An 8,201-nucleotide genomic window follows, 5' to 3' on the forward strand; every position below is an offset into this window, starting at 1 on the left:
AACAGTGGGGGCTGAAGTCTGGCCAGTATGGGGATTAAACCCACGACCTTGGCATTATTAGCACCATGGTCTAACCAGCTGAGTCTTTTCATTAGTGGGGGTTGAAGACTGGCCAGTATGGGGATTGAACCCATGACCTTGGTGTTATTAGCACCACGCTCTAACCAGCTGAGCTAACCGGCCTGCATTTAAGGGTTTTTTTTAAACAAAATTTATTCCAAATCTTATCCTGGGCAGGATGAACAATAGTGTGGATGTACAGTCAGGTGTAACCACCTTCCAGGTTGGTGTTTGTCAAGGGGAATCAGCCAAAACAGTAGGGGTTGAAGACTGGCCAGTATGGGGATTGAACCCATGACCTTGGCGTTATTAGCACCATGCTCTAACCAGCTGAGCTAACCGGCCTGCATTTAAGAGTTTTTTTTAAACAAAATTTATTCCAAATCTTATCCTGGGCAGGATGAACAATAGTGTGGATGTACAGTCAGGTGTAACCACCTTCCAGGTTGGTGTTTGTCAAGGGGAATCAGCCAAAACAGTAGGGGTTGAAGACTGGCCAGTAAGGGGATTGAACCCATGACCTTGGCGTTATTAGCACCACGCTCTAACCAGCTGAGCTAACCGGCCTGTATTCAAGGGTTTTTTTAAACAAAATTTATTCCAAATCTTATCCTGGGCAGGATGAACAATAGTGTGGATGTACAGTCAGGTGTAACCACCTTCCAGGTTGGTGTTTGTCAAGGGGAATCAGCCAAAACAGTGGGGGTTGAAGACTGGCCAGTATGGAGATTGAACCCACGACCTTGGCGTTATTAGCACCACACTCTAACCAGCTGAGTCTTTTCATCAGTGGGGGTTGAAGACTGGCCAGTATGGGGATTGAACCCATGACCTTGGCGTTATTAGCACCACGCTCTAACCAGCTGAGCTAACCGGCCTGTATTCAAGGGTGTTTTTTAAACAAAATTTATTCCAAATCTTATCCTGGGCAGGATGAACAATAGTGTGGAAGTACAGTCAGGTGTAACCACCTTCCAGGTTGGTGTTTGTCAAGGGGAATCAGCCAAAACAGTGGGGGCTGAAGATTAGCCAGTATGGGGATTGAACCCATGACCTTGGCATTATTAGCACCACGCTCTAACCAGCTGAGCTAACCGGCCTATATTTATGGCTCTTTTCTAAACAAAATTTATTCCAAATCTTATCTTGGGCAGGAGGAACAATAGTGTGGACGTACAGTCAGGTGTAACCACCTTCCAGGTTGGTGTTTGTCAAGGGGAATCAGCTGAAACAGTGGGGGCTGAAGTCTGGCCAGTATGGGGATTAAACCCACGACCTTGGCATTATTAGCACCATGCTCTAACCAGCTGAGTCTTTTCATCAGTGGGGGTTGAAGACTGGCCAGTATGGGGATTGAACCCATGACCTTGGCGTTATTAGCACCACGCTCTAACCAGCTGAGCTAACTGGCCTATATTTAGGGCTTTTTTTAAACAAAATTTATTCCAAATCTTATCTTGGGCAGGAGGAACAATAGTGTGGACGTACAGTCAGGTGTAACCACCTTCCAGGTTGGTGTTTGTCAAGGGGAATCAGCCAAAACAGTGGGGGCTGAAGTCTGGCCAGTATGGGGATTAAACCCACGACCTTGGCATTATTAGCACCATGGTCTAACCAGCTGAGTCTTTTCATTAGTGGGGGTTGAAGACTGGCCAGTATGGGGATTGAACCCATGACCTTGGTGTTATTAGCACCACGCTCTAACCAGCTGAGCTAACCGGCCTGCATTTAAGGGTTTTTTTTAAACAAAATTTATTCCAAATCTTATCCTGGGCAGGATGAACAATAGTGTGGATGTACAGTCAGGTGTAACCACCTTCCAGGTTGGTGTTTGTCAAGGGGAATCAGCCAAAACAGTAGGGGTTGAAGACTGGCCAGTATGGGGATTGAACCCATGACCTTGGCGTTATTAGCACCACGCTCTAACCAGCTGAGCTAACCGGCCTGTATTCAAGGGTTTTTTTAAACAAAATTTATTCCAAATCTTATCCTGGGCAGGATGAACAATAGTGTGGATGTACAGTCAGGTGTAACCACCTTCCAGGTTGGTGTTTGTCAAGGGGAATCAGCCAAAACAGTGGGGGTTGAAGAGTAGCCAGTATGGAGATTGAACCCACGACCTTGGCGTTATTAGCACCACACTGTAACCAGCTGAGTCTTTTCATCAGTGGGGGTTGAAGACTGGCCAGTATGGGGATTGAACCCATGACCTTGGCGTTATTAGCACCACGCTCTAACCAGCTGAGCTAACCGGCCTGTATGTAAGGGTTTTTTTTAAACAAAATTTATTCCAAATCTTATCCTGGGCAGGATGAACAATAGTGTGGAAGTACAGTCAGGTGTAACCACCTTCCAGGTTGGTGTTTGTCAAGGGGAATCAGCCAAAACAGTGGGGGCTGAAGAGTAGCCAGTATGGGCATTGAACCCATGAACTTGGCGTTATTAGCACCACGCTCTAACCAGCTTGGCTAAAAGGCCTATATTTAGGGCTTTTTTTTTTTTTTTTTTAAACAAAATTTATTCCAAATTTTATGTTGGGCATGATAAAGAAAAGTTTGGACGTACAGTCAGCTGACACAGTGGATGCTAAAGACTGACCACTATGGAGATCAATTGTTTTTAGTTACTACATGGAAACTGGCTGAGCTAATGACCCAGTATAATTCCTCACAATTGGAAGTAGGTTTATAAATTCCAACCACGAAGGGACTTGAACCCTCAATCTTCTGATCCGAAGTCAGACGCCTTGTCCATTAGGCCACGTGGTCACTTACTAGCATCAGTGCTCAGTCTGCTAATACCACCTCCAAGCTACTCCTCAACTGTAAGTTGATTCAGTTGTTGTGGGACTACTCAGTTTGGACCTTTTTGCATTATTCATTATTCATCCATTTCGCAAAACAATCAGTTGTCTTGTTTGTCAGAAAGCTCGTGAGGCAATGGGACTGAGGGGAAATATTTTCAAAGACTGAAAAGCAATCAGGAGCTGTGGTCCTGTAATTTCAGGTGACACCGTTTTGTCATAACACATAATGGCACCACAATTCTAGTAAAAGAAATTATCTTTTTTTTGTTATTACTTTTCCATTTAAAGATAAGAGTGCATGGCATGAAGCCTTGAATGCTGAGCAGCCTCAGGTGTTAACCACAACTAATACACCCACAGTATTTCATGTTTGATGCAGCTTTTAACCATAAAAGGATTCAAACCTTCAATTTTCTCAAAAACCATAGTCCTTATCCTATAAGTGCCCCGTTGACTATCACCTCAGTTTTGTTTGTAGTGGATTTAAGTCGGAGTCAGCTTTCTGCACCTTCACAATAGAGCGATGTGTGTATTTGTGCGGGTGTTTGATGTTTCCAAATGAGAGTGGGTGTTGAATGATGTAGGTAGCATTCCTACCGAGCCGCCCGTCGAGTCGAACAAACAGCTCACAGATGCTGAAGGCGATGGTGGTGTGAGCCGGGATGACGATGGCCTTGTCCCGACCTTTGGGGTTTCTGCCATCGTCGATCTGAAACTGCAGCGGAGCAGAAAGCTGAGTGACAGATGCAGTTTGTGCAATTCATCCGGTAATTTTGTGGTCAACACATTGTGAGAAATCAGGAAATAAAATCTGCATCCCAAGTTTCCAGAGCCCAGGTTGATGTAAATAAATGTCATGCTTTGTCCAAAACTCAAAGATATTCGGTATAATATTATAGAAGACCACAAAAAGGTCCAAAAATTCAATGGTCCAAAATTCAAAGCTATTCAGTTTGACTTTTGACATTTCACATTTTTGAGGAAAAAAATGACTAAAGCAACTATTCGATCATCAAAACAGTTACTAAATTCTCTGCCAGTTGACTAGAAATTGATCAGTCGACTAATCGTTGCAACTCTAATATCTTTCGTCATTTTTATTGGGTGTTCTATGTGAAAAATGTATTAAGCTGACTTAAAATTCATGCATTTTTATAATTATATTAGCCAATTTTACAATTCAAGTAAAAAAAGGCAAGAATTTCTGATCTGCATGATGGGGTAGGATGAAGACCAGAAGTATTCCGATCGCGGAAGGATCGTGTGGTTTTTACTGAGTTGAGTTTCGGTTGAGCCTCCAAGGACCTGTGCGTTTACCCTCATGGTAGTCCCTCTCATTCCGGCGTGGACGGTCAGAGAGCACTGACGTGTGGTGCGGATGCTTTCCACAACAACACAGAGGACACTTCGTCTGCTGTCTTTCGACTGACGAACCAGGCAGTGATCAAGGTCCACTTTCCTGAAAGATTAATAATTCATCAAATATATATAATTTAATTTAATAATTAATTTAAAAATATGACCTTGATACTTCATCTAATCGGTCTTAAGTGATACCATGTAATGATGATGATGATGGTGCTTTGACACTCAACAGATTGCATGCTGGAGCAGCTGTGGAAAGCATACCAGCACTCAGCGCAGTATGTTGGGATACCTGGAGTTGAGTTCCCGCAGCAACGTGGGCACCTCCAGCTCGTGCTTGCTCACGACGCCGAAGGAGGCCTTGACGGCCACAGAGTCCGATCCGCTGATGTTGAACCCCACGTCGTTGATGATGTGGTTTCCTAATCGACCATTCAGGGCCACGTCAGATTTGTCCTCATAGTTGAGGAGCTGGTAAGAAGACACCCCTGTAAAAGAAAAAAAAAAGAGGTTGTGGTTAAGTTATGCAGGGAGTTATTCAGTGGTGGCATGTAACTAAGTACTTTTACTCAAGTATTTTACTTGCTGAAAGTGCAAGTATTTCTCTTTTTTCTGCTTCTTTAAACTTCTACAAAAACATTGCTCTTTTAACCTCACAAGTTTTTTTTTTTTTAAATGCTACTTGCAGATTAATGCATCAATAGTAATAATCCAGTTATATAATATATAATAGAATAACAATCACAGGGGGCATCTTTGTGCATTGAGTACTTTTATTTTAATATTTCAAGTCCGTTTTTCTAATTGCCACTGCAGGACATTTACTGCATTAATGCTGTCAATTTTGACAGTGTGGTAATACTTCTCCTTGAACATGATCTGGCAGGATTCAGCATTATTATGGAGAGTAAACCACAAAAACCACCAAGCAAAATTATGCTACTATGAAAACTGTGTATTCGTGTTGACACTCTGGCAAATCAAGAAGCAATGGTTCCATTTAGCTGTGAAGGACCAGTTGGACATTTTGGGAAATGTGTTTGCTTGTTGGTTAAATATTAAGCGTATCTTGTTTGTTTAATCTATAACAAGCTATAATAATGTGTTAATTAGTGAATTCTCAAAATGTCAAACCATTACTATCAACATGTTGGACAGGCTAGTGGCCTTTTTTAAAAAAAATAAAAAACAAAAATGAGGGACAAAATTAGCCAGGGTTAGGGGGTTAGCTATTCCTAATTCTGTACTGAGTTTCTAACCCAAACTCCTACTGTGAAGCCAAATATTGTTCGACCTACACTTTATTTTACAGTTAAGCAGAGATCTCCAAAATTTCAAAACTAACAAATGTGCAGAATTTTATGGAAATGTGTTTAAAAAATAACGCACAAGACATGTAGAATATTTCCCTGAGACTGAGTCATGCAGCCTTAAAAACATGGATTTTGCAGAGAGCTGGAAGAAGGCTGATACAGAATATTTATGATACCATCAGATAATGTGGAATAAGATGGTTTTTTTTCAACTCTGAAGCTTCAATTTGATCCAAATGATCATGTTGATCCTCATAATTCCGGCTTTATGGGACCGTCACCTCCGTTGTTTTCATTACTGTACCTGCTGTAATCTCCTTCTCCCCCACCAGGATGTCCTTCAGTGAGAAAGGGGTCGAGGCGTACTTGCTCTTCTTCCAGAAATGCCTCTTCCTCTTCCTGGTAACCAGGCTGAGTGGCTGGTAGCGGTCGGCCTCGCTCAGGCTCGGTACGGGGATCAGCCTCCCAGTGTCTCCTACCTGCTTCACAAAGTTCTTGGTGGCTGCAGTAAACATTTCGAGTGACGCATGAGTGTCAAACCAGGTTAAAAAAAAAAAAATTCCGCTATACAAAAGTCCACCTCCACAGAAGAATACAGTGTCACAGACACTGCTGGGCCTGTTTGCTGGTCTTGTTTGCTGATCAGGACTCTTCTCAATGGGGAAACTAATGCGGGAGTGTTCTTTCAGACTCGTGAAGTGTTCAATAATGCAGGTGGTGTGTAAGGGAATATGGGACAAGGTGTGTGTGTTCACTCCGGTCACTGTTGGCCTGCTGCTACCTGTCACGTGATAAATGAGGTGGAAAAACAAATGATAGGAGTTTGCTCACACGTTTGACCGGCATCCATGACTTCTTTAATTCTACCTGTATTCGTAAAGTTTGGTTTCACGAGATGCCCAGGATGCTCATAAAAAGTCTCCCCGTGAAAGGTTAAAAAGAGGAAAATGGAGGAGCTGCTGCGGGAATGACATGAATTACAAAAGATGAACTGTGAATAAACAGTAGCTACATGTTCCTCTTTGACTCTGTGATACAGGAAACATCTGCTTTGGCCACCAGCCTTTCTATAATGAGCTCGAAGAACCTTCTGGATTATGTATATATTTATTTTTTTTTAAGGGATGTCTCTGTGGCTTTTGTAACAGCTAATGTTTTTTCATTGCAGCTTTTTTTAGTTTGGATAATGTCCACCTTGGCCTCCGCTCGCAGTGTGTGTGTGTGTGTGTGTGTGTGTGTGTGTGTGTGTGTGTGTGTGTGTCCTGCATGCATGATGACGGGCTGATCTCTCCTGTGGTTACACTGCTGTCTAGTCTATACATCCAGAAATAGCCCGTATATTTCAAGGCTCTAAACACCACATGTAAGAAGCTTTCTTACCACAGGAGCTGAGGTCAATATTAGTTTCCTATATGACACACTCCCTGTAATTTTCACTTCTTGGCCAAGAGAGGTCATGTCATTGCTTGAAAGTATCATTCAAGGACAGAAAGAAAAATAATCCGTCTGTAAGTCACAGTCAAGCCATGCAGCTTTGTCTGCCATTTGAAACTTCTTGGACACCTACTTTACCCGGGTTATCCATGTCATTGTCGACCAAAGTGGATTACACAGGTATCAGTGGAAAAAAAAACAAACACCCCACAGCTTGCATATTGATACTCCAGGTACGGATCCGCCCGCCCATGCCAGACAACCTCAAACTGCCCAAGTAAAGACTCGAGGTATTTGATCATGGATCACCTAAGTTGACTTTCAACTGGCCAGAAAGGTGACTGTACAGATGGCTGATGACAGCCTCAAAAAACACAGGAAAACAGGGACATGCTCAGTGTCTCGGGAGGAAATCAACAGACAAACGCTGGCTGTCTCAGGGACTGACACTTGATACCTTTCGTCTGAAGCACATGTTCTCTAACAACCAGTTCATCACACTGCATGAAAAAAGCTACGAATGTAGTTCCTCAGAGGGAGGAACTGTCTTCCCATCTGCTTCAGTTTCTGTCCCCTGTGGCTCTGCCCCGCTCCCCGGCTCCTTAATGGGAAATCAGTCTGTTCTCCAAGCACCTTAAACGCTTCCTTACTTGTTCTGCAAAAGGCAACGAGTGAGATCCACCTCATCCACTGACAGAAATGTCACTTTGAGGAGGCTTCGAGAACTCCGTTCGAGCTAAAATCACCTGTTAAGATTACAGTATTCCGCGTAGGTATCAGTAGTAGAGACGATGGCAAGGATTTAGAGTCGTTTGTTTTGTTCTCTCCCTCTGGGACTGACAGTCTGACTCGGCAGAGCTTTGCCCTGGAAAACACATCAGATGAGTGTAACATGCACGTTGTAAACCGCTCAAGCTGCAGTGCACAGATGTAGGTCACGCGAATTTCAGGTAGATAGCAACATAAACAGAAAAAGACCTTTAATTGTCTTAGGGCCGCTTTATTTCCAACATATTTTTTCAGGTACATTGACTCTGTAGTTAAAGAAGTCGTAATACAACAGTGACCGCCGATACACACCTGTAAACAAGTAAGAAGAATGAGTCATAATGAAAAAATACTTCCTTCATTCTCCACATTATCCATAAAATAATACAAATGATTTTACTGACATGTGAGAGTAGACATTAACAAACGATGTCGAGAAAAGTCAACAAAGGATA

The 8,201-nt window shown here is 42.8% G+C and overlaps 1 protein-coding gene and 10 non-coding genes across 11 annotated transcripts; all 11 read right to left on the reverse strand.

The window, feature by feature from the left end:
* Positions 1-109: 109 nt before the first annotated feature.
* Positions 110-183, reverse strand: trnai-aau. Its single transcript has one exon. It is a non-coding gene; the product is annotated as a tRNA-Ile (tRNA).
* Positions 184-331: 148 nt separating this feature from the next.
* On the reverse strand, positions 332-405 carry trnai-aau. The gene has a single exon. It is a non-coding gene; the product is annotated as a tRNA-Ile (tRNA).
* A 148-nt stretch (positions 406-553) lies between these two features.
* On the reverse strand, positions 554-627 carry trnai-aau. Its single transcript has one exon. It is a non-coding gene; the product is annotated as a tRNA-Ile (tRNA).
* Positions 628-864: 237 nt separating this feature from the next.
* On the reverse strand, positions 865-938 carry trnai-aau. The gene has a single exon. It is a non-coding gene; the product is annotated as a tRNA-Ile (tRNA).
* Positions 939-1,086: 148 nt separating this feature from the next.
* On the reverse strand, positions 1,087-1,160 carry trnai-aau. The gene has a single exon. It is a non-coding gene; the product is annotated as a tRNA-Ile (tRNA).
* Positions 1,161-1,398: 238 nt separating this feature from the next.
* On the reverse strand, positions 1,399-1,472 carry trnai-aau. The gene has a single exon. It is a non-coding gene; the product is annotated as a tRNA-Ile (tRNA).
* A 237-nt stretch (positions 1,473-1,709) lies between these two features.
* trnai-aau lies at positions 1,710-1,783 on the reverse strand. The gene has a single exon. It is a non-coding gene; the product is annotated as a tRNA-Ile (tRNA).
* A 148-nt stretch (positions 1,784-1,931) lies between these two features.
* On the reverse strand, positions 1,932-2,005 carry trnai-aau. The gene has a single exon. It is a non-coding gene; the product is annotated as a tRNA-Ile (tRNA).
* A 237-nt stretch (positions 2,006-2,242) lies between these two features.
* Positions 2,243-2,316, reverse strand: trnai-aau. Its single transcript has one exon. It is a non-coding gene; the product is annotated as a tRNA-Ile (tRNA).
* Positions 2,317-2,357: 41 nt separating this feature from the next.
* Positions 2,358-6,059, reverse strand: pjvk (pejvakin). The gene is made up of 5 exons (XM_040142620.1): positions 5,849-6,059; positions 4,524-4,719; positions 4,184-4,325; positions 3,464-3,581; positions 2,358-2,362 (listed from the first exon to the last, which is right to left on the reverse strand). Exons 1-5 carry the CDS (start codon positions 6,057-6,059, stop codon positions 2,358-2,360), a joined length of 672 nt encoding a protein of 223 aa, XP_039998554.1.
* On the reverse strand, positions 2,756-2,828 carry trnar-ucg. The gene has a single exon. It is a non-coding gene; the product is annotated as a tRNA-Arg (tRNA).
* Positions 6,060-8,201: the final 2,142 nt, after the last annotated feature.

This window comes from Xiphias gladius, chromosome 13 (assembly GCF_016859285.1).
Source record: "Xiphias gladius isolate SHS-SW01 ecotype Sanya breed wild chromosome 13, ASM1685928v1, whole genome shotgun sequence".
Classification (NCBI taxonomy): domain Eukaryota; kingdom Metazoa; phylum Chordata; class Actinopteri; order Istiophoriformes; family Xiphiidae; genus Xiphias; species Xiphias gladius.

What these genes read in the sequence shown, in the direction of transcription:
- pjvk (XM_040142620.1), bottom strand. Translation starts at nt 6,059, where the DNA reads ATGTTTACTGCAGCCACCAAGAACTTTGTGAAGCAGGTAGGAGACACT. An exon ending in GGAGAAGGAGATTACAGCAG is followed by an intron (nt 4,720 to 5,848) that starts GTACAGTAATGA and finishes TTTCTTTTACAG; the next exon opens with GGGTGTCTTCTTACCAGCTC. An exon ending in TGAGAGGGACTACCATGAGG is followed by an intron (nt 3,582 to 4,183) that starts GTAAACGCACAG and finishes GCTCCGCTGCAG; the next exon opens with TTTCAGATCGACGATGGCAG.